The sequence below is a fragment of the Salvelinus sp. IW2-2015 genome, linkage group LG11 (assembly GCF_002910315.2).
Source record: "Salvelinus sp. IW2-2015 linkage group LG11, ASM291031v2, whole genome shotgun sequence".
NCBI classification, from domain to species: domain Eukaryota; kingdom Metazoa; phylum Chordata; class Actinopteri; order Salmoniformes; family Salmonidae; genus Salvelinus; species Salvelinus sp. IW2-2015.
Window position 1 is genome coordinate 13,609,986 of NC_036851.1, and position 25,636 is coordinate 13,635,621.

At 42.4% G+C, this 25,636-nt stretch overlaps 2 protein-coding genes across 2 annotated transcripts; one reads left to right on the forward strand and one right to left on the reverse strand.

The window, feature by feature from the left end:
* The first annotated feature begins 12,611 nt into the window (after positions 1 to 12,611).
* On the forward strand, positions 12,612 to 14,311 carry LOC111969915 (toxin MIT1-like). Its single transcript, XM_023996297.1, has 3 exons — positions 12,612 to 12,683; positions 13,893 to 14,018; positions 14,186 to 14,311. The coding sequence occupies exons 1-3, from the start codon at positions 12,612 to 12,614 to the stop codon at positions 14,309 to 14,311; spliced, it is 324 nt and encodes a 107-aa protein (XP_023852065.1).
* Positions 14,312 to 16,804: 2,493 nt separating this feature from the next.
* gpr27 (G protein-coupled receptor 27) lies at positions 16,805 to 19,519 on the reverse strand. The gene has a single exon (XM_023996172.2). It carries the CDS (start codon positions 18,692 to 18,694, stop codon positions 17,573 to 17,575), a length of 1,122 nt encoding a protein of 373 aa, XP_023851940.1. The 5' UTR covers positions 18,695 to 19,519; the 3' UTR covers positions 16,805 to 17,572.
* Between the last annotated feature and the right edge of the window lie 6,117 nt (positions 19,520 to 25,636).

Genomic DNA, 25,636 nt, shown 5'->3' on the forward strand with positions numbered 1-25,636 from the left:
GTCATTGGCAAACTTAATGATGGTGTTGGAGTCATGCTTGGCCATTCTTGGCCTTGGAGTCATGCTTGGCCATTCTTGGCCATGCAGTCATGCGTGAACACAGAGTACAGGAGGGGACTAAGCATGCACCCGTATTGAGGATCAGCATGGCAGATGTCTTGTTGCCTACCCTTACCACCTGTGGGGCGGCCCGTCAGGAAGTCCAGGATCCAGTTGCAGAGGGAGGTGTTTAGGTCCAGGTTCCTTAGCTTAGTGATGAGCTTTGAACGCTGAGCTGTAGTCAGTGAACAGCATTCTCACGTAGGTATTCCTTTTGTTCAGGTGTGGGAAAGGGGAGAATTGAGTGCAATAGAGATTGCGTCATCTGTGAATCTGTTGAGGCGGTATGCAAATTGGAGTGGGTCTAGGGTTTCTGGGATTATCATGTAGTCATGACCAGCYTTTCATTAAATAGTACCCGCAAAACACCAGTCTCAACGTCAACAGTGAAGAGGCGACTCCGGGATGCTGGCCTTCTAGGCAGAGTTGCAAAGGAAAAGCCATATCTCAGACTGGCCAATAAAAATAAAAGATTAAGATGGCCAAAAGAACACAGACACTGGACAGAGGAACTCTGCATAGAAGGCCAGCATCCCGGAGTCGCCTCTTCACTGTTGATATTGAGACTGATGTTTTGTGGGTACTATTTAATGAAGCTGCCAGTTGAGGACTTGTGAGGCATCTGTTTCCCACTCCTCTTTCTATTCTGGTTAGAGCCCGTTTGTGCTGTTCTGTGAAGGGAGTAGTACACAGTGTTGTACGAGATCTTCAGTTTCTTGGTAATTTCTCGCATGGAATAGCCTTCATTTCTCAGAACAAGAATAGCCTGACGAGTTTCAGAAGAAAGGTCTTTGTTTCTGGCCATTTTGAGCCTGTAATTGAACCCACAAATGCTGATGCTCCAGATACTCAACTAGTCTAAAGAAGSCCAGTTTTATTGCTTCTTTAATCAGAACAAAAGTTTTCAGCTGTGCAAACATAATTGCAAAAGSGTTTTCTGATGATCAATTAGCCTTTTAAAATGATAAACTTGGATTAGCTAACACAATGTGCCATTGGAACACAGGAGTGATGATTGCTGATAATGGGCCTCTGTACGCCTATGTAGATATTCCATGATTGCCGTTTTTCCAGCTACAATAGTCATTTGCAACATTAACAATGTCTACACAGTATTTCTGATGAATTTGATGTTATTTTATTGGACAGCATTTTTTATTTTCTTTCAAAACAAGGACATTTCTAAGTGACCACAAACTTTTGAACTGTAGTGTACTGTAGGTATTACAGACTTGGCTAGGGACAGGTTGAAAAATGTCAATGAAGAGACTTGCCAGTTGGTCAGCGCATGCCTGAAGTAGACGTCCTGGTAATCCGTCTGGCCCTGCGGCCTTGTGAATGTTGACCTGTTTAAAGGTCTTACTCATATCAGCTGGTGCTCTCATGCATGCTTCAGTGTTGCTTGCCTCGAAGCACGCATAGAAGTCGTTTAGCTCATCTGGTAGGCTTGTGTCACTGGGCAGCTCTCGGCTGTGCTTCCCTTTGTAGTCCATAATAGTTTGCAAGCCCTGCCACATCCGACGAGCGTCGGAGCTGGTGTAGTAGGATTCAATCTTAGTCCTGTATTCACTATTTGCCTGTTTGATGGTTCATCTGAGGGAATTGCGGGATTTCTTATAAGCATCCGGGTTAGAGTCCCGCTTCTTGAAAGCGGCAGCTCTACCCTTTAGCTCAGTGCAAATGTTGCCTCTAATCCATGGCTTCTGGTTGGGGTATGTATGTACTGTCACTGTGTGGACAACGTCATCGATGCACTTATTGATGAAGCCTGTGACTGATGTGGTATATTCCTCAATGCCATCGGATAAGACCCGGAACATATTCCAGTCTGTGCTAGCAAAACAGKSCTGTAGTTTAGCATCTGCGTCATCTGACCACTTCTGTATTGAGCGAGTCACTGGAACTTCTTGCTTTGGTTTTTGCTTGTAAGCAGGAATCAGGAAGATATAATTATGGGCAGATTTGCCAAATGGAGAGTGAGAGAGAGCTTTGTATGTGTCTCTGTGTGTGGAGTAAAGGTGGTTGAGAGTTTTCCTCTGGTTGCACATGTGACATCCTGGTAGAAAGTAGGTAAAACAGATTAAAATTTTCCTGCATTAAAGTCCCCGGCCACTAGGAGTGCCCTCTGGGTGAGCATTGTCTTGTTTGCTTATGGCTTTTTACAGCTCGTTGAGTGCGGTCTTAGTGCCAGCATCGGTTTGTGGTGGTAAATAGACAGCTACAAAAAATATAGATGAAAACTCTCTTGGTAAATAGTGTGRTCTACAGCTTATCATGATATACTCTACCTCAGGCGAGCAAAGGATCACTGTCAAAGGATCACCTAAATAGATGTGAATTGAACTGAACACATCCAAGGCTAAWGTTCTGGTTCTCCCTGTATAGCATACCCATACAGTGTGTGTACAAAACATTAAGAACACCTTCCTAATATTGAGTTGCACCCCCCCTTTTGCCCTCTGAACAGCCTAGATTTGTTGGGGCATGGGCTCTACAAGGTGTCGTCAGTGTTCCACAGGGATGCTGGCCCATGTTGACTCCAATGCTTCCCACAGTTGTGTCAAGTTGTCTGGATGTCCTTTGGGTGGTGGACCATTCTTGGACCATTCTTGATACACATGGGAAACTGTTGAGCATGAAAAAAACAGCGGTGTCGCAGTTCTTGACACAAACCGGTGCGCCTGGCACCTACTACCATACCCCGTTCAAAGGCACTTAAATATTTTGTCTTGCCCATTCACCCTCTGAATGGTACTCATCTCAACTGTCTCAAGACTTAAACATCCTTTTTTAACCTGTCTCCTCCCCTTCCTCTATACTGATTGAAGTGGATTTAACAAGTGGCATCAATAACGGATCGTAGCTTTCACCTGGATTCACCTGGACAGTCTGTCATGGAAAAAGCAGGTGTTCTTAATGTTTTGTAGACTCAGTGTAGATATAATAAAAATATATATGTTTTTTTTTGGGGGGGGGGGGGGTGAATGCAGTGAACTTTACCAGGGCATTCTCCATAGTTCAAAACCAATAAAAAATAAATAATGTGCAGCTGTTGTTGTGACCTTCAAGTTAGTACATTCTATCCTTGCTGTAGCTATGACATGGACAACCAAGGCAACTCTGCATATTTTGGGTGTTTGGGATACAATACAATTGTTAATATGAATAGAGGGGAAGGCACGGTACATTGACGAAAACTATTGCTATTAAATGTTTACACTTCTTACATGTTTTCCCTGTTAAAATAAAGGTAAAAAATTGTTATCAAATAAATAAAAACATATTGAAGATCAGAATGTTTGGGACAGTTTGAGAGAAATTGGATTTACACCCTGTTTTAGAGAAAAGGGATTTAGAAATAGGATTTATACCCTATAATAATGAATGTGGATTTTTTTTGTCATACCCTTGTCTCGTTCTTTCTTCTTATCACTCGTTCTCTTTCCACGTATCATTGGATGGGGACAAATACGCACACACCACACCACCACAGGTGTTATAACTCTATGGGATTAGGCATGGCCAGCAATTAAAAGGCAACTCATTTTGCTGGCTCCCCATGAGATTTCACCCCTGATCTGAACTCCCTATTGGGTCTCCCACTCTCCTTTCTCCCTCAGGCATCCCTAATCCCTTCAGATGGATCATCCCAGCCGGTGGGATCACGGTAACACCAGGATTAACTCCCATCTCGCACAAGGGGGGCCATGTAATTGAGATAAAAAGCATCAGATGAAGAGGGGCAGAGAAGAGTTGAAATCCTGCAGTGCCTTATGAGGGAGRGAAGATGCCCAGTGGGGATGCCAGGGGATTTGAACAGCAGCACATGATGTTACCCTGGGCTTTGATCTAGTTAGGAGATGTCCAGAGCCAAAAGAGCCTGATGTTCACAATAACCCGCAATCTYATGGCATGTGCTCCTTACACAATTTAGCAACCTGGTCCCAGAGCATTTCGTATTATTCCGTACRTAAATCCGAGACACTCCATTTAGGATGATATGTTACGTTTGGTATGGTTACATAAGACAGATGGTTACTTAAGGCAAAAACGAAAGTAGGGTGGTTGTTCGGTGTGGATGGGTGAGCATATAACGAGTCTAGCAACCCAAAAATTGGAACAGACAACTTTAACATTTTATTATACGAAATGGGTGGACATCCACAAATTATTAACTACCATACCAAACGTAACATATCATTCCATATGGAGTGTCTCAGATATACATATAGAATAATACGAAATGCCCTGAGACCAAGTTGAATTTATGCATGCAGAGAAAATGAGATTGGGGATTGCCTTGGGGGGACAGGCTCAGAGTAGATTTATGTGGATGAGCCAGCAACCCCATCCCCTCCCTCACCAGGAATAACAGAAGTCAAAGATGTCTTAATTCATGTATAGCAGGGATCATTAACTAGTTTCAGCCGAGGGCCTATTTTTTCTTGAGYGGATGGTCGGGCGACCGGAAAATAATTAGAAATCATTTGTAGACTGCAAATTGACCACAAGCAGATATAATATTTGACTAAAACATAATAATTTCAAACCTTGATTATATATATCATGTCTCTGTTTTATGCATGGGAATACTTGGCAACAGATTTCCAAAATTAAAAATCACTTGGAGCTGATTTTCTAGTGTTTCTACAGTCTTTTATGTCCAACAATAAAAAAAATACCCTGAAAGTTGGGGAACCCTGATTTTTATTTATTTATTATTTCACCTTTATTTAAGTAGGTAGGCTAGTTGAGAACAAGTTCTCATTTACAACTGCGACCTGGCCAAGATAAAGCAAAGCAGTGTAACACAAACAACAACACAGAGTTGCACATGGAATAAACAAACATACAGTCAATAATACAGTAGAAAAAGTCTATGTGCAGTGTGTGCAAATGAGTTTAGGATTATGGAGGTAAGGCAATAAATAGGCCATAGTGGTGAAATAATTACAATATAGCAATTAAACACTGGAGTGATAGATGTGCAGAATATGAGTGTACAAGTAGAGATACTGGGATGCAAAGGAGCAAAACTAAATAAAATAGACAACAGTATGGGGATGAGGTAGTTGGATGGGCTATTTACAGATAGGCTATGTACAGGTGCAGTGATCTGTGAGCTGCTCTGACAGCTGGTGCTTAAAGCTAGTGAGGGAGATATGAGTCTCCAGCTTCAGTGATTTTTGCAGTTCGTTCCAGTCATTGGCAGCAGAGAACTGGAAGGAAAGGCGGCCGAAGGAAGAATTGACTTTGCGGGTGACCAGTGAAATATACCTGCTGGAGCGCGTGCTACGGGTGGGTCCTGCTATGGTGACCTAGTGAGCTGAGATAAGGCGGGGCTTTTACCTAGCAAAGACTTATAGATTGACTTTGGCGACAAATATAACGAGGGCCAACCAACGAGAGCTACAGGTCGCAGGGTGTGTATATTAGTGGGCTTTGGTGACAAAACGGATGGCACTGTTCGGCTAGACTGCATCCAATTGCTGAGTAGAGTGTTGGATGCTATTTTGCTAAATGACATCGCCGAAGTCAAGATCGTTAGGATAGTCAGTTTACAAGGGTATTTTTTCAGCATAGTGACAGATGCTTATGTTGCAAAATAGGCAAGTCTGATTTCTAGATTAATTTTGGATTTGGAGATATAATGTGAGTCTGGAAGGAGAGTTTACAGTCTAACCAGACACCAAGGTATTTGTAGTTGTCCACATATTCTAAGTCAGAACAGTCCAGAGTAGTAGCTGACGGGCGGGCAGGTGGTGGGCAGCATCGGTTGAAGAGCATGCATTTAGTTTTACTTGCATTTAAGAGCAGTTGGAGGCCACAGAAGGAGAGTTGTATGGCATTGAAGCTCATCTGGAGGTTAGTTAACACAGTGTCCAAAGAAGGGCCAGAAGTATACAGAATGGTGTCGTCTGCGTAGAGGTGGATCAGAGAATCACCAGCAGCCAGAGCGACATCATTGATGTATACAYTATGTATGGTAAGTCAATTGTTTATTCTAGACCTTGCACAGCCAGCAGCTAAAGAGGGGCTTTTATCATTCATGTAAAGTAAACCATGACTTGGCTCTAGGTCTACATCATATCAGAGACATTAGTGTCCTACTCCATGAGCCAAGCTTTTTCCTGCCAGCCAGTAATTGCTCCTGACACACAGAGGAGCTTTGAACTTTCTGACTGTCAGCTTGCCAAACGCCCCCGTACCAGTCCTCCCCCAAGCTCCAGGCCAAGGAACAAGAACAGGAAGAAAGACGCAAGCCTCCTAAAAAAGAACCCCTCGTCTGTAAGCTACCTTTACTGTGTCGGTGAACCTGCTGCAATGCTTTCTAAAGAGCCTCTGTGCCACTACTTCTGTGTTCGTCAGAATGAACCGAACCCACTGCACTCGTCCGAGTGTAACAATGTGTGGCACACCTCAGCCTGGCTTCTCACGGGGCTGCCTGTCTCTAAAATCTCAGCCGACACTAGCAAGCAGGCACAATATAAAATGGGGCTTTCTGTAATGCACTGTGGTTACTAAATCATAAGGCAACAGCAGGTTCTGCATGGAACAGAGGAACAATTGGGCTCAGAGGGTACTTGATAAATACAATGTGTGTGGTTGTCTGGCTGTTATGTAGTATGGGTGTTAGACCAGTGATAGTTGTTTTATGGAGGGGATGACACATCAAATGATCAGTCCTCATTGGCAACCCTTTTCCAATTCTCAAGTGAAAATCCTTAGATAGGACTATAACTGTTATAGCTGTAAAATATGCAAAAAAGTAATACTGCAAATGTTCCATTAAATGAGTATGTTACCCATCATTTTAAGTAACGGAAACCGATCAAATATGAAAGACAGTTCACTCCATGCCAGGRTGTTTTGTTGTATTTGTCCTCCTAGCCTCTATACTTCTTCCTTGTGTTTTATGTCTCCTTGTTTATCTCATTGGATTGGTATTGCTTTGAGACTTGGTCAAGAGCTCCAGATTGGCAAGCAGACTGGTTCCTGTCACAGGCATAAAATAAGATTAAGTGCTTTGAAATACAAAATGACCCACTTGCAGTAATAAGGTTAAATCCTTAGATAGGACTATAACTGTTATAGCTGTAAAATATGCAAAAAAGTAATACTGCAAATGTTCCATTAAATGAGTATGTTACCCATCATTTTAAGTAACGGAAACCGATCAAATATGAAAGACAGTTCACTCCATGCCAGGDTGTTTTGTTGTATTTGTCCTCCTAGCCTCTATACTTCTTCCTTGTGTTTTATGTCTCCTTGTTTATCTCATTGGATTGGTATTGCTTTGAGACTTGGTCAAGAGCTCCAGATTGGCAAGCAGACTGGTTCCTGTCACAGGCATAAAATAAGATTAAGTGCTTTGAAATACAAAATGACCCACTTGCAGTAATAAGGTTAAATATTTCAGGAAATATTGAAGTGCACACTGAAAATACAGTGGGCAATGTAGAAATTAACCTATTTTTACTTAAATTATACTGTAAATGGTTTCTGCATTGTGCTTAAGTGTTCTCTACTTTGGGGCTTTGAAGTGGATGGAAACACMCTCACCCTGAGATTTAAGGAAATAAAATCAATTTCTCTGACATATTCTCTTTCTATGAACGTTTCTGTCCAGGTGATGCATTTATGCGAGCTCTTCTTCTTCTGCATTGCTTCCTTGCCAATACCTTGATATGTGCAATGATGAAGGAGTAATGATACATCAGGGAAGAGCAGCACACTGGAGGGAGGCATGCCAAGTCATTTCAGCCGACTTGGCACTCAGTCAGTGTTGGAAATAAAAATACAAGTCTACCCTGCAGCTTAAACTGCTGGCTGCTCACTCTTTCTCTGTGTGTGTGTGTGTCTCTCTCACCATCTCAACCCTCCCTCCCTCTTTCTCACCAGCTATTACAGGATCAGTGGGTCAGATCGCAAATGTACATGTCAGCCAATTACATATTCACCTTGGATGGTACTCTCCMTTGAAGGAGAGAATTAAATGAGTTGAACAATATAGATGATCTTGAGTGATATTCATATTCATCTCTGCTGTATTCAGAGTCACACTGCTTCAAGAGAAGTGTGTCACTTAGTTCAGGGCTATCCCACTCTCCACTTTTGGTCGTCATTCTCGAGGCTGGGGCCTTAATCTTGGCTTCCTGTGAGACTCAGTTAGTGGTGTGACTGTGACTCAAGTCCTTACCAACTGATGAGGGACAGTTCAACTGCAGCCAACTGGACATACCAGCTGGTTCTACTTGATGTCACTATTCTACAACACACGCAAACTAGACAATGGAACTCCTTGGATTCAAGCAGGAGGGTAATCAGTCACTATGCAACAAATGTTTGTATTATCAACCTTTTACATTTAAATCACTTGTTGCCCAAAGTTTAAATTCCATCTCACGCCATTCTGGCATCACYACAATATGAAAATAAAAAATGTTTTTCTGCCATTTTACTGATGTTGAACATCTGGGCTCAAACACCAAGGACTTCTGTGCCTCTAGCTGCTGAAAATATAACAATGTAATTGGCATGGCTTATTTTGGCATGCCAATTCAATCTTTTTACAAGGGGAAAATATTTGATAAAATCACAAGTGCTACCGCCTTTCATATTGGCGACGAGACCTTGAGTTTCTGTCATGACAACCCTTCCAATAGCAGATTAAATACCACAAATATCCACATATGGCCTTAAATCACGTGAGCCTAGGACGATATACGACGACTGTATGTACTCTGTTCATTCAGTTGACATAGACATTTTTATTGGAGTGTCATTCTTTTGGTGATCCTACAGTGATTGAGTGACCATGTAATTGTATTTAAATGTATTGCATCAGAGCTAAGGAATGTGTGGCTTTTATTTTCTAACCATATCCTTTTATATACACTATATATACAAARGTATGTGGACACCCCTTCACATTAGAGGATTCGGCTATTTCAGCCATACCCGTTGCTGACAGTTGTATAAAATCGAACACAGCCATGCAATCTCCATAGACAAGCATTGGCAGTAGAATGGCCTTACTGAAGAGCTCAGTGACTTTCAACGTGKCACCGTCATAGGATGTTACCTTTCCAAAAAGTCAGTTAGTCAAATTTCTGCACTGCTAGAGTTGCCCCGGTCAACTGTAAGTGCTGTTATTGTGAAGAGGAAACGCCTAGGAGCAACAACGGCTCAGCCGCGAAGTAGGCTGAGTAGGCCACACAAGCTCACAGAACGGGACCTAACCAACTGTGGTTCCTAACCAACTGTGGTTCCTAACCAACTAAACAACTGTGGTTCCTAACCAACTGTGGTTCCTAACCAACTAACCAACTGTGGTTCCTAACCAACTGTGGTTCCTAACCAACTAACCAACTGTGGTTCCTAACCAACTGTGGTTCCTAACCAACTGTGCTATTTTGTTAGTTTTTTCGCATTGTTTGTAACTTATTTTTTTAAACTTGTTTTGTACATACTGTTGCTGCTACCATCTCTTATGACCGAAAATAATTTCTGGACATCAGAACAGCGATTACTCACCTCGAACGGGACAAAGATTATTTCTTTAACGAGTCTGACGTGAAGGATATACTGCTTTCTTGGGAATGGGCCCAAATCCCCATCCTTTGCGTGAAGAAAAGACAGAGAAAAAGGGGGCAGTGGACGGGCTGCCTTCTGAGAATTCGTAGGCGAGTGAGTAAACTTTCACTGCCATCCGTTCTATTGGCCAACGTGCAATCATTGGAAAACAAAATGGATAACATACGATCAAGACTATCCTACAGTACCAACAGAACATTAAAAACTGTAATATCTTATGTTTCACAAGGTYGTGGCTGAACGATGACACAGATAATAGAGACCTGGCTGGATTTTCCATGCATCGGCAGGACAGAGAAGCTACGTCTGGTAAGACAAGGGGCATTGCGCGATGTCTAATATTAAAGAAGTCTCAAGGTATTGCTCGCCTGAGGTAGAGTACCTTATGATAAGCTGTAGACCACACTATCGACCAAGAGAGTTTTCATCTRTATTATTCAAAGCCATCTATTTACCACCACAAACCGATGCTGGCACTAAGACCCGACTCGACCAGCTATATAAGGCCATAAGCAAACAAGAAAATGCTCATCCAGAAGTGGTGCTCCTAGTGGCCGGGGACYTCAAAGCAGGCAAACTTAAATCTATTTGACCTACTTTCTACCAGCATGTCACATGTGCAAACAGAGGAAAACAAACCCTAGACCACCTTTACTCCACACACAGAGACACATACAAAGCACTCCCTCGCCCTCCATTTGGCAAATCTGACCATAATTATATCCTCCTGATTCCTGCTTACAAGCAAAAATTAAAGCAGGAAGTACCAGTGACTCACTCAATAAGGAAGTGGTCAGATGACGCGGATGCTATGCTACAGGACTTAGCACAAACTGTTAGCACAAACTGGAATATGTTCCGGGATTCACCCAATGGCATTGATGAGTATACCAYCTCAGTCATCGGCTCAATCAATAAGTGCATCGACGACGTCGTCCCCACAGTGACCGTATGTACATATATCAACCAGAAGCCATGGATTAGAGGCAACATCCACATCGAGCTAAAGGCTAGAGCTGCCGCTTTCAAGGAGCGGGACACYAATCCGGACACTTATAATAAATCCCGCTGGCAAAGCGTCAATACAGGATTAAGATTGAATCCTACTATACCGACTTTGACACTCGTCGGATGTGGCAGTGTCCTCACTGACGTTTTCAACCAGTCCCTGACCGGGTCTGTAATACCTACATGTTTCAAGCAGACCACCATAGTCCCTGTGCCCAARGAAGTGAAGGTAACCTGCATAAATGACTACCGACCTGTAGCACTCACGTCGGAAGCCATGAAGTGCTTTGAAAGGCTGGTCATGGCTCACATCAACAGCATCATCCAAGATACCCTAGACCCACTCCAATTCGCATACCGCCCCAACAGATCCASAGATGATGCAATCTCAATCGCACTCCATACTTCCCTTTCCCACCTGGACAAAAGGAACACCTATTGTGAGAATGCTGTTCATTGACTACAGCTCAGTGTTCAACACCATAGTGCCCACGAAGCTCCTCACGAAACTAAGGACCCTGGGACTAAACACCTCCCTCTGCAACTGGATCCTGGACTTCCTGACATGCCACCACCAGGTGGCAAGGGTAGGCAGCAACACATCTGCCACGCTGATCCTCAACGCTGGGGCCCCTCAGGGGTATCATGCTTAGTTCCCTCCTGTACTCCGTGTTCACCTACAACTGCGTGGCCAAACACGACTCCAACACCATCATTAAGTTTGCTGACAACAYAACAGTGGTAGACCTGATTACCAACAATGATGAGACAGCCTATAGGGAGTAGGTCAGAGATCTGGCAATGTGGTGCCAGGACAACAACCTCTCCCTCAATGTGAGCAAGACAAAGCTGATCGTGGAATACAGGAAAAGGCGGCCCAAACAGGCCCCCATTAACATCAACAGGGCTGTAATGGAGTGGGTTGAGAGTTTCAAGTTCCTTGGTGTCCACATCACCAACCAAACCAAAGTTTGGTGGAGGAGGAATAATGGTCTGGGGCTGTTTTTCATGGTTCGGGCTAGGACTCTGGGCCCCTTCGTTCCAGTGAAGGCAAATCTTAACACTACAACATACGATGACATTCTAGATGATTCTGTGCTTCCAACTTGGTGGAAACAATTTTGGGAAGGCCCTTTCTTGTTTCAGCATGACAAGGCCCCCGTGCACAAAGCGAGGTCCATTCAGAWATGGTTTGTCAAGATCGGTGTGGAACTTGACTGACYTGCACAGAGCCCTGASCTMAACYCCAYCGAACACCTTTGGGATGAATTGGAACGCAGTCTGCGAGCCAGGCCTAATCGCCCAACATCAGTGCTCAACCTCACTAATGCTCGTGGCTGAATGGAAGCAAATCCTTGCAGCAATGTTCCAACATCTAGTGGAAAGCCTTCCCAGAAGAGTGGAGGCTGTTATAGCAGTAAAAGGGGGACCAACTCCTTTACTGCCCATGATTTTGGAATGAGATCTTCGACAAGCAGTAGTAGTGTATAATTGATTGCTTATGACTTGTAAAGTGGAAATGTATATTTAATAGAAATATATCTGAATGCTGAATCTCCTGCTCAAGGATGACAACACAACTACAGGCTTGAGATCACTCAAAGGGTATGATAATGGTTGATAAGAACAGGAAGAATTGGCATCAACATAAAGAATGCCAGAAGGATATTGTCGTGTTGAGCTTTACCTTGGGCTTCTCTTTTTTTCTCCGGAGGTGATGCTGGTGACTCATTTAGATGGAATGGCTGGCTGGGTTTATAAACCTCTCTCTGTCCTCAACACTAGACTTTGGAGGCCACCTCTCTTTCCAAGTCCATCTAACGCACACATACACACTTAGGAACGCACAGCAGACCATCTCTTTCACCCTGGAGAACACAGGAGCTGGAGAACTTTCCTGCTTCACAATGCGGTCCAGCTGCTCCCTGCTATTCTGCCTACTGCTTGTGTCCCATGGGTCCTCAGCAGTCATCACAGGGGTAAGTGGAAGCGAACAGGTTCTTGAAGCCAACTAGTTATGAATAGATGATACTATAGAAATGTAATGTTTTGTTATGGTAAGCTTGATTTGGTTGAATATGAAATAATGATCATAATTTATCCAAAACGAAATGATAACAGGGGGTAAATTATCTCAGAGTGCCATGAGAAGCCTCTTATGAAGAAACAAGGAAGTTACAGTCTGTATAACAGCATGTTTGATGTAAGGATATCACTATCAGTGCAAGCCTTGCTATACCCAGAGAAGAACGTYTGCGTTATGTTGCAGCAAGTATAAGTATCTTTTCAATCAATGTGAGGTTAGCCAGCTGTGAGATTGCCTTAGCAACCCATATMGAAGAGCACAATTGCTGTCTTTTAAGTTAACATTTTAAACCGTGTAACCSCAACAGTTCCTTCTGGGTGAACCAGTGTCAGATAATATGGCAAATCTTTTTTTAAATGTCTCCAAGATCTATACCCATCTATATGGAATCATTTGGACAATTCATGTTCCTTGAATATGGATTTAACTAGGAAAAAGGTTTTAATATATTAGTGGTCCTAGTTTTGATAACTAAAGCTAAGCTTTTGCAGAGGCAGTACAATGCAGGTACGCATTGTTGCATAGTACTTCAGGTGCCATGCAACCTGTTTGGTATTTACGTAGTTGCACTGATTCTTTTCATAAAATCTAYAGTTTTAGCAGAATTTTCTAAAGCTGGGCATACGTTGTTTTATCAGCTTTCGTGACAATTTGGTATCTAATTTGGGTATGAAATATAATAGATGAAAAACTAAAAAGTGCCAGAACAGTGCAGGGATGCATATAGGGATGCTAATATGAATTGAGATAAGTACAAGCAGACATGAAACAGAAACAGATTTTCCTCCCAGATTGTCACATTAAATCCTCCCCTCCTTCCCTCATTTCGATCCTTCATTTCATTCAAAGTGAGAGCAGTCACTCAAGTTGTTCATATCCCTCGGAGCAATTTCAGGATCCTTTTTTTAATAAAAAGCTTGCGATAACCTCCATATTATGTAGCAGCGCCAAACAGTCCAGAAATAAATCAATATCTGTACAAAGGGGTTGGCTTAGACTGAGCACTATTTGGAAAACACAAAGTCACTTTTAATGCTTCTCAGTTTTATCTAAAGCTTTTTTTCGTCTTTCAACTCTATAAAATGGTGTGTGATCTCTCCAGGCCTGYGTGAAGGACTTGCAGTGTGGAGAGGGGATGTGCTGTGCGGTCAGTCTGTGGATCAGGAGCCTGAGGATGTGTGCCCCTATAGGACAGAAGGGAGACGAGTGCCACCCCATGAGTAACAAGGTGGGCCAAGTTTTGTACATCATCTCTTCTCTGTATTACCTCACACCATATCTCACTAATCAATATCTCAGTCTCCACTTCATTTGTATTGGAACAGCAGAAAGAGTCCTGATTTCCTTAAGGTATAACATTCTGTTCACAGTATGAATTTCTGTCTTTGTTTCCAGGTTCCCTTCATTGGCACAAGACTACATCACACATGTCCATGTGTGCCAAATTTGGCATGCATCACCACATCAGAGGGCAAATCAAAATGTCTTTCACCGTACAACTACTCAGACTACTACCTCTGAGGACAACCACRGGAAATGCTGATAGTCATTTTCTAGGTCTGCCTTAGTTTTTAAAAWACTGTTTCCATTATATTTATTAAAGATAACATATAGACATTTTCAGGTTGACTTATATTTGAAAAGAACAATTTGCTCTTCCTTCTTATAGCGGCAATCCTTAATTGAAACATTAACAAAGTTGACTCCCCACCACAGTTTCAGTAAAAAGCTGAGGGATGGGGCTGGAGAATTGCAACCACTCTCAAATCCATAGACTACACTATGGATGCAAGGACTGACAATCCATGATATCAAAATTGTAGTTTTACATTTACCTTGTTTACAAACATTGGAGTAAAACAAACTTATATTTGGGGTTTTGATGGGTACTACAGTTGAGCTAAGCTCATGAGGCATTTATATGTATATTCTTCAAGAATCAATGGGTACATATCATTAATTTATAAGTCCAAAAATGGATGTAGGAACTAAGGATTACCCCTTTAAGATTCTGGACTTCACAATAAACAAAATACACCCACTGTAAATGCTGATGGTATCTAGTGCCATTCTAAATCAAACAAGAACAACGACTGGATCTGTACATAGGTCCACGAAATATACAGTTTCACTTGCACAGCTTTGCAACTTTACAAACGTGAATGTTAATTATCTGCATAATTATGTTTAAACCGGTATGGAATAAAATAATTTCGGGTTTGTTCGTGAAAGACAGCAAACTCATTTCAAAAAGAGCTACTCTGTTTACTATTGTGAATGGCCACTCTAACAGTGCGTGACGTCCAAAGGACATTTTATCCCYACTGTGTTGTTGTATTGTACTGTATGTGACTGTACCTTATATGCATTATGTTGTTGTTGTTGTTATTGGTGGTGGTGGGATCTGCCATTCAATCACTGGACTTGTTTCTGGGAATAAATGCAATTCAAATAAATAGGAAAAGTGTCTGATCATGTACCTCTATCAAGTGTATTTTTTTTTTAATACAGATGCGTGTTCAGACTTCCTCAATGTCATGATGAATACTCTACGTTAATGTAAAGTTATTATACTTTAATATTAAGCTAAATATAATCTCTAGGGAGACAGGRAGGAAATGCAATCAAGGAGTCATTTCATTGAAGGAGCATGTTCCTTTCTGTTATCTGCAACTAGGGCACGCACATCACCCTATACCACATTTCTGTTGCCCACAGTTTTTACTGGTCAGGCTGTGTGGGCAGGAAAACCTCTGGGCCCAAAGCATATTCGAAATAACTGACCCATACTTCACTAATATTGTAGTTGAATTTAAAGAGTTTGGGCATTTAAARGTTAAAACAGAAAGTTCTATTCCCCTCTGACATCAGCAAATGAAGAGTTTTCTCTGTAATAATAGGGAGCAGGTCTCCAGAAGTCTGACAGCTCTGACAATCTGTCATTGTCAGGCTACATTTTACAGTGCATTTATTCAAAGCGCAAAGCTATAATTAGATTTGTCCAATGGTTAAGGGGACCAACGTTCGTTGACTCCTATTAATCTAATTATTTATTCATGGGAAACTGTTATTCAGCTCTAGTTACATTTCAAACTAGTTTCTCAGTATTGATGTAGATGAGCTTCTTAACGGGGCAATCTCCCAATGTCCCAAATATTGGAGCTCATCCACAGTCCAGTGATCAAAATGACGTCTTTTAGACGTCCATGGATGTCGGCGTCAGACGGTGCTCACTGGGAGTACACTAGCACATACAATGTGGTCACTGAGCTTTGCCATTTCAATGTAGGTATATTCAGACAAGGGCACCATAAACTCTATGCAATAACACAGATTTCATCCTAACTTACTCTAGGGATGAAAAGTAAATAACAATATGGCCGTGTACAGGCTCTGCAACATTTTTCATGAGCACAGCAAAGAGGCAGAGAAAGTACTACTGGGGCAGAACTGTTGCATAAAAAAAATGCTTGACCTGAAATGGTATTTCATGAGAGAATTCAACGGTGAGTAAGTGTCAGTATCTCAGAAGCCACAGAGATTCTGCTGATAGCCTTGTATGTACATGCTGGGAGTGGAGCGGAGCAGATGTCAGTATGAGGCAGGCATGTTGTGATGGTAATGGTAATGAATGCAGTGAGGCCAGGCCAGGGAGGGAGGGTGTACTGTAGGTATACTGGGATAGCTCTGCACAGAAACAAGAGCTAAGCAGCTCACACTCTATCCCACTTCAAAGATTAAGGACTCCAATTAGCTGACAGATGTTCATTTACATGGCTGTAACAGAGACGAGCAGTGATCAAAATAATGACTATTATACACTGTTGGCTTTTGTACATACTGCGAGGTGCATGTTCTCTCTCTAACTTTAAGACCAGTTAAATACTATGGTATACGAATAATGGTCGTATTTCACATTACAGCATGGAATAAAATAGTAATACTAAAATAACATGATTTGAGTATAATCATATTCTTGTTTCAGGGTAATACACCACATAATTTGTGCTACAGTTCAGAAGGGCTACAATACACAAACAATATGGTACGCTGGAAGTAATTGGGTTTGTGGATCACGATTGGAAATGGATGTACCCATATGTTCTTTGTATTGTAACTGAACAGATACTGTCCAATAACCATKTGCTCATTGTATATTACAGAATCAAAGCAATACTAATCATTCATTTGTTGTTTATTTACTCAGAAGTCCAAACAATGTAAACACCTCTCTGCAGCACTGACACTTTTCTTCTTTTAGAGTCCCATGGTCATTGTCCATAGAAAAAAACATGTATTTGTCTATTTTACAGGGAATGTACAAGGGATGCATGTGTCTCACCAGATTATGTCAACATCCAGGAAGAACATGAATTTGCAAATTACTGTAAAAGTAAGTTAACACTTTCTCCACACAAATAATTCTGCGATTTTCTGAAAGATACAAAGTATTTTTTTTTGTTTGTTCAGAATAAAGCAACAAAATAGCTTTACAGAATATACACACACGTCATATGTCTTTCTCACAGAATTGACATAGGCCTAGGGGCTATCCTCAAAGAAAATACTAATGAGATTCATAAAATATGCTAAATTATTAGTATTTGAAATCAAGATTGGCAACTTTATACACTTTCTGTATGTGCAAATCACAAAATGTGGCCTTCAACTTATGTGGAAAAATTGGACAAGCAGAGCAACTGAGAAATATCACCTATAGGCTTTAATACCAACATGACCGTTCTGTTCGTTTTCCCTTGTCTAAAACAATAGTTGAACCTATCAGATGACACAGTAAGGCTCCATAGACATAGGCGTCTGTGTGCTGAGACAACACGGGAAACAAGCTCTGAGACGGATCCTCAGCTCCTTGTTGAATATGAAACAAATAATGGGATTCGCCCCCGCCTGAATGAACGTCATCCACACCGCCGCAGTCAGGTAGACCTGTGGAATGGTGCCTCCTTTGACAAAAACTCGAAGGTAACAAGCAACAATGTACGGGGCCCAGAAGAGAAGAAACGCCAGAGTAATCATGTAATACATTTTCCCTATGCGTTTCTCCATTTTAAATTCATCCAAGACAAGCAGCCGTCTGTTTCCATTATGCGAGGCTTGCCTGATGCCCACTAATGTTGGTGGGGTGGGACCACGTCCAAATCCTGCAATCCAATTGGCAGCTGCCTGCCCAGTTGCACCTGGCCCGTGGAAGGTCCAGTTTTGGCTTATAGCTGGGACCAGCTGAGCAGGTTTCATCTTGCGGTGGTCATAAACGAAACACAGCATCTTTATGTAAACAACGTGTGTTGTTCCCACGATGACAGCCAGCATCAACATGAAGCCCAGGGTATCGTTTGCTTTCACGTATCGGTGCTCGAAAATGCATTGTTCCTCCTCATGGATGAATTTGTAGGTGCCCACGTCGAATACAGGGGGGAAAGCCATAGCGACAGAGAGGGTCCAGACCATGCAAATCACTGCCACACATGTCCATAATGTCATTCGTTTGGAATAAAACCTGTGGTGTGCTATCGCCATGTATCTGGTGACACTGACGCAGAAGAGCAGAAACGCTACATGGAAACAAAAAAGGACTGACATGAAAGCAATAATCTTACAACTTATAATGCTGTATGTCCAGGTGGAACCGTTATTGATTGATATCATCACAAAGGGAAAACACACGGTAGACCGTATTATATCTGCCAAGCACAGATCAAGTAGAAAATAATACGGAGCCKTTTGAAGGGAGCTGTCCTTCAGCACCAGCAGGGACAGCGCCACATTCCCTACAAGGCTGATGCAAATGATCAGACCGAGCGAGGCCAGTTTCACCGCAGAGGCGGTGATAGCATAATTCTGTAGTGAAGGATTGCTTTCCCCAAACTCGCTTGTATTTGCCATCTATGCAACCAGGCTATTGTCAAAGCCGCGTTGATTCTATATTCGCACATCAAGTTGTCCTGCTTCCTCCCGTCGAAGTATCAATGATTGATCAAAATTGCCCTGCAAAAAAATTAACATGATGCACGTTTAAGTCAAAATACCTCAGGGTGAACAGCATCTGCGTTTTAACCTATTCAGAATATAACTCATTATTCTCCTGGGTTTAAAGCATAGCCTGATTAACAAAAGCAATTGATATCCATCGAAAAATGAAGTCACCGTTTTACATTACTTTTCTTGTAATCCTTCATCTCACAAGTGTCCATTTCGAATATGAAATACACCCATGTTCGTAGTTCCATTTTCTGCTGATAGCAGTCTTCGCACACACCATTTTAAAAGGATCCGTTTATTGGGCACAAATTTCAAAAAAATATCTCMATTTCCACTGATAGCGGAGGTTCTCGTTCGTCTTGCGGAATAAATAAACATAAAACGGTGGACAGGCCGTCATCATCACTTCAGCACGCAATTAATAGGGCATGGTAGGCTATAGCCAAACCACTGTTCAGTCCTCTCAATCGAAGGCATGGTTAATGAATAGATCCAGAATTAAAAAACAGTTGTATATAAACTATACGCCTTGGTTTGTATTTGTGGAAAATAAGTATACTATTTACGTTGCCAAACGAGGTTGAATCGGATGAGGTGGAGAGCGACAACACTGAACAGCCCCGGCTAATCTCGAGATAGATGAGATGTAATCCACGTCCTCAGATCAGAAACGGAAACGTTTCTCCCCCTGTGCGTGTACACGATACATGGAATCATGCAATAATTGGATCCTGTCTCATGCATTCCTCAGGCATGCCTTTTCATGTAGCCTATAGAAAGCCTTGTCAAATGCAATCGTTTCGGTCGGGGGACTCCGTTACTTTTACGCTGAGTCAGCTTTAAAGGCACAGTCTTATACAACCAACCTAAACTAAAATGCAATGATCATCATCTCATTTAAAAAATGTACTGTAAGTAATTGAGTGATTTCATAGTCATGCAGTCAGACAGGACAGGTGCATTATGAAAATGCTACCAAGGGTCACAGAGATATAGTTCTATTGACCCATGTGTTTGAGTTACTATCTCATCCAAGTGTATGACTCTTCTGATTGCATTTACTATTTAGTAAGTTACTACAGATGATCCATGACTCTTATCCCCTGAACAGACATAGCCCACTGGGCACACACTGGTTGAATCAACGTTGTTTCCACGTTATTTCAATGAAATGACGTTGAATCAATGTGGAATAGATGATGAATCTGAGCCCAGTGGAGCAAACAGTAGGCTATTGTAGCCTACATAGAAAGATTTTATTCCTGTTTCTACTTTTTTAGTCACATATATTTCCAAATGCAGTCCAATTTTGACTGGTCAATATGCAGGATAGGCTTACACAACTTTGCCAACATGATTAGTTGGCACTACCAAGTAGGCTAGGCCTATAAGACTACCAACAATTTTTGTAGCCTAAACATTTGAAAAGCTATAAGACAGAAGCCCACATATTCCTATCAGCAATTATATGTGATATGTTAGAGACATATCCATCTTATTTAACAAACTGTATGCACATAATATGGCACAATATGATATGTGGCAACGGTATACATTATGTCTATGGAGTTGATAACACAAATCTAACAGCTGTGATTCACCAGTGCCCTCTGCAGGCAAGGCATTTTAGTGCAGGAGTCACAGAAATGCAGGACTGTATTTTTAATTTTTTTCACCTTTATTTAACCAGGTAGGCCAGTTGAGAACAAGTTCGCATTTACAACTGTGACCTGGCCAAGATAAAGCAAAGCAGTGCGACAAAAACAACAACACAGAGTTACACATGGGATAAACAAACGTACAGTCAATAACACAATAGAAAGAAATCTGTATACAGTGTGTGCAAATGAAGTAAGGAGGTAAGGCAATAAATAGGCCATAGTGGCGAAGTAATTACAATTTAGCAATTTACATTGGAGTGATAGATGTGCAGATGAGTATGCGCAAGTAGAAACACTGGTGTGCAAAAGAGCAGAAAAACAAAAACAAATATGGGATGAGGTAGGTAATTGGTTGGATGGGCTATTTACAGATGTGCTGTGTACAGCTGCAGTGATCGGTAAGCTGCTCTGACAGCTGATGCTTAAAGTTAGTGGGGGAGATATAAGTCTCCAACTTCAGTGATTTTTGCAATTTGTTCCAGTCATTGGCAGCAGAGAACTGGAAGGAAAGCGGCCAAAGGAGGTGTTGGGTTTGGGGTATCAGCCTACTCAGGGGAGTGAGGGAGGGGGAGAGAGAGAGCGGGGGGTTCATTGAGGGTCTATCTCCTTCTCAGGCTACTTGTTTATGTTAGGTTATGAGCTATGGGGCCTATTGTAGCAGGCGTAAAAGAAACGCCTGAGCAGTCCCCTAATCCGGTTTTCAGGGGAATAGTGTATAGTGTAGTCTAGCCTCGATCCCACCGATAGCGTCATTGCGTTGTGGTACACCAGAAGTACATTCATTTCCAATGGAACGCTGTGTTTGCTTTCTAGCATTGCGTTCAAAGGAGTGCATAGGTTGGATTTATCGAACGTACAATATGCGTCAAACTGTATGCGTACACGGCTTGACAGAAATTTACTTTTGTTGCACATTTATCCAGATGATGCTGCGTACCATTTTTGCGCAATGACGCTGTAGGTATGATCGAGGCATTATTGTGAAGTGGAAATGTCTAGATGTCAGCCGTGAAGTGGAAGGCCACACAAGCTCACAGAACGGGACCGCCGCGTGCTGATGTGAGTAAAAATCCTCTGTCCACGGTTGCAACACTCAATACTGATTTCCAAACTGCCTCTGGAAGCAACGTCAGCACAAGAACTGTTTGTCGGGAGCTTCATGAAATGGGTTTCCATAGCCGAGCAGCCGCACACAAGCCTAAAATTACCATGCACAATGCCAAGCGTCGGCTGGAGWGGTGTAAAGCTCGCCGCCATTGGACTCTAGAGCAGGGTTCGCTTTCTCTGGAGTGATGAATCATGCTTCACCATCTGGCAGGCCGACGGACAAATTTGTGTTTGGCGGATGCCAAGAGAATGCTACCTGCCCGAATGCATAGTGCCAWCTGTAAAGTTTGGTGGAGGAGGAATAATGGTCTGGGGCTGTTTTCATGGTTCGGGCTTGGCCCCTTAGTTCCAGTAAAGAGAAATCTTAACACTACAGCATACAATGACATTCTAGATGATTATGTGCTTCCAACTTTGTGGCAAAAGTTTGGGGGAAGGCCCTTTCCTGTTTCAGCATGACAATGCCCACTTGCACAAAGCAAGGTCCATACAGAAATGGTTTGTCRGGGCCTCACGAGTGAAGCAGCGGTCTAAGGCACTGGATTGCAGTGCTTGAGGCATCACTAGACCTTGGTTCGATTCCAGGCTGTGTCACAGCCGGCCATGACCGGGAGACCCATGAGGCGGCGCACAATTGGCCCAGCGTCATCCGGGTTAGGGGAGGGTTTGGCCAGCCTTGTTTTCCTTGTACCATCGCGCTCTAGTGACCCCGTGTGGACGGCTGGGCGTCTGCAAGCTGGATGGTGTTTCCTYCGACACATTGGTGCGGCTGGCTTCTGGGTTAAGCGAGTAGTGTGTCAAGAAGCAGTGCGGCTTGGTAGGGTCGTGTTTCGGAGGACACATGGCTCTCAACATTCACCTCTCCCAAGTTTGTAGGGGAGTTGCAGCGATGGGACAAGACTGTAACTACCAATTGGATATCACAAAAAAGGGGTAAAAGTACATTAAGAAAAAATGAAAAAATATGGTTTGTCGAGATCAGCTTGGAAGAACTTGACCGGCCTGCACAGAGCCCTGACCTAAACCCCATCGAACCCCTTTGGGGTGAATTGGAACGCTGACTGCGAGCCAGGCCTAATCACCCAACATCAGTGCCCGACCTCACTAATGCTTTTGTGGCTGAAAGGAAGCAAATCCCTGCAGCAATGTTCAAGCATCTAGGGGAAAGCCTTCCCTGAATAATAGAGGATGTTATAGCAGCAAAGGGGGATCATCTCCATCTTAATGACCATGATTTTGTATTGAGATGTTCGACGAGCAGGTGTCCAAATACTTTTGGTCATGTAGTGTATTTTGGCCAGCTTATGTGTTGTAGTCTGTCTAATGATGATTTGTACTCTAGGGACACTCTCATATGTGTTTATATGTCACATGTATACAGGTAGACTCATTGACTGTGTAGGCCCTATACAGGCCCTATACAGTCAATGAGACTACCTGTATACTGTACATGTGACCAGTGACCTATAACCCTATGTGACTGACCAGGAAGTGTAAGTAAAGGTTAGAGAAGAAAGCATGGCCCTTACCGTTTCACAGCTTATGGAATGCACCTCTCTTCATGTTGTATAGTACTTATTTTGTGCAAAGATGCTATATGTTATTCAACTTTAGAGAACTTCACCAAACTAAACATCTATGGGACAACTCTCAAACTGTGCCAGTGGCATTTAGGGAATGCCATGATTAGGGAATGCTATTATTTGCCTGCAGTTAGGATAGAGCAGATCCTTGGTAGACAATAACAGCCAGTAGCCATATGATGTGAGTTTTATTGACTGTTGTTTTTTAAATATTTTTTCTTAATGTAGGCCTATGCTTCATAACAGTAGGGTGTTCTGATACTTTATAGACCCAATAAACACTGAATTAGGTAGGCCTATACGGCCTAAAGTGCCAATAAAAAGGATGCCTAAATCCCAGGTCAAATTAGGCATACATCTCTTGCAGCATGCTGCAGCCTACTAGACCTACTCATATAGACCTAAAGATCATTAGATTTCCACTGGGAATGTATCAACAACATATTATATTATTTTGTTGACAACAAGCATCAGGCATGTTTTTGATAATCATTTTAAATGGGCTGATGAAGAATTTTATTGTTTTGGAAAAGAAAACATTGTGTTTTTTAAAAGATGACCACCTGAATGAAGTACCAATTTTGAGGAACCATTTTGATATCCAAACTGGTGGAAGAGGAGGTGGGGGAAGTCAAAGCTGCAAGGACCACGAGAAGTGGCCTTTTWATTTTTTTTGTTAGTCGGAGGAGCAGAAAGAGCACATGTTGAGTCTCATCCGATTCTAGAAATATGCCGTGTCGTGCATTGCTGTAGTGTAGGGCACCTGTAACGGGGGTAATAACTGGCATCTCGTGGGAAGTCGTTGTTGCACAAATGAAGAGTATCCCTGGAGTGGTTGATGCACGTCGGATGAATCGTGTGGCGAAAGGAGTGAAAGTCAAGAGTCTGTTTGTTCTTCTGTTTTTTTGTACGGAGTCCCTCTCTACCAGGTGCATTTGGGTTATGTGAATCACCTTGACAGATCGTTCGTTCCATGCTCCGATGCATTGTAATCACTGTATGGCTTTTGGACATGTGTCAAGTGTCTGTAGGAGAAGTCGATATGTGAAAGTTGTGGAAAATAAGATAATTTTGATATGATAAACRTGTGAAGTGTTGCAATTGTGCCCGACGAGGTCGAAAGAGAATTAGGTTGCCAAAGTCAGGGCTCTCCAGAGCATTTCATATGTAGATGGTTGTCAAAAGGGTTGAGGGAATGAATGGTCCTCCTGAAGACTCCATGGTGTTATATATGACCTCCCACCTTGCACGTGTAACAGAGTAAGAAAATATATCCTGTTTAAAGTTCGCGAAAATTCGTTTCATAAGCTTTGAATTCATGTTATTGAGTTCMTGTTTGAATATGTCTTATAGTTTCAATTATTTATATTGACAGCTTTCATTCAGAGGTACTTGACAGAAGTCGTGTGGTTTGATTATGGTATTGCACCCTAGCTGCTGTATTATTTTTGCACACCATTTTCCCCGACTGTTTCATGCTGATGGAATTTACGGTAGGTTGAAAATGCTTCTCCGCTCCTTTTCCCAGTTAAAGTCACTTTCTTTTGATATAATTACTACCAAACTGTCACGAAATATGTATGAACTAATGTACAATGTATGACATGTAGTTTGYCATAATGTGAAGTGTATTTTGGTTGTTTTAACCAAGTTTTCATGCTAACTTGTTAACGTAAACTCACCCCATTCCGTACAAATGTGCGCAACCGCGACATTCAAACGAGGCTGCAAAGAAAACTAATGGGACTGTAGCGACTGTGTTGACTTCAAAATCTGGGGTGTGAACTATGTTTTTATTCATGCGTTGATCGACATGGTAATGGCTCTATAGTATTGGAGAAAAGTTGAAAAACTGACCCTTCGTTACATCGTGACGTGTCATGCCGTAACGTACAGCACGCATAAAGCAACTCCGTGGGGYGACGCACAATTGGCCTAGCGTCGTCCGGGTTAGGGAGGGTTTGGCCGGTAGGGATWTCCTTGTCTCATCGCGCTCCAGCGACTCCTGTGGCGGGCCGGGCGCAGTGCGCGCCAACCAAGGGGGCCAGGTGCACGGTGTTTCCTCCGACACATTGGTGCGGCTGGCTTCCGGGTTGGAGGCGCACTGTGTTAAGAAGCAGTGCGGCTTGGTTGGGTTGTGCTTCGGAGGACACATGGCTTTCGACCTTCGTCTCTCCCGAGCCCGTACGGGAGTTGTAGCGATGAGACAAGATAGTAATTACTAGCGATTGGATACCACGAAAATTGGGGAGAAAAGGGGGTAAAATAAWAAAAATWAAWAAATAAATAAATAAATAAAGCAACTATTTCTGTCTTACAATCTCTCTCCACCAGGTGTAGCACTTCTCTCATCTTTTTAAAACAAGAAATGCGTCATCAGTGCAAGCGATCATACTTCTGAAGATCACTTTAGCACCGCCCTAAAAACCCGATTCAATTTCGACACAAACCTTCAAATAGGTATGTAATGACACATTATATAAMCTCTTTATAGT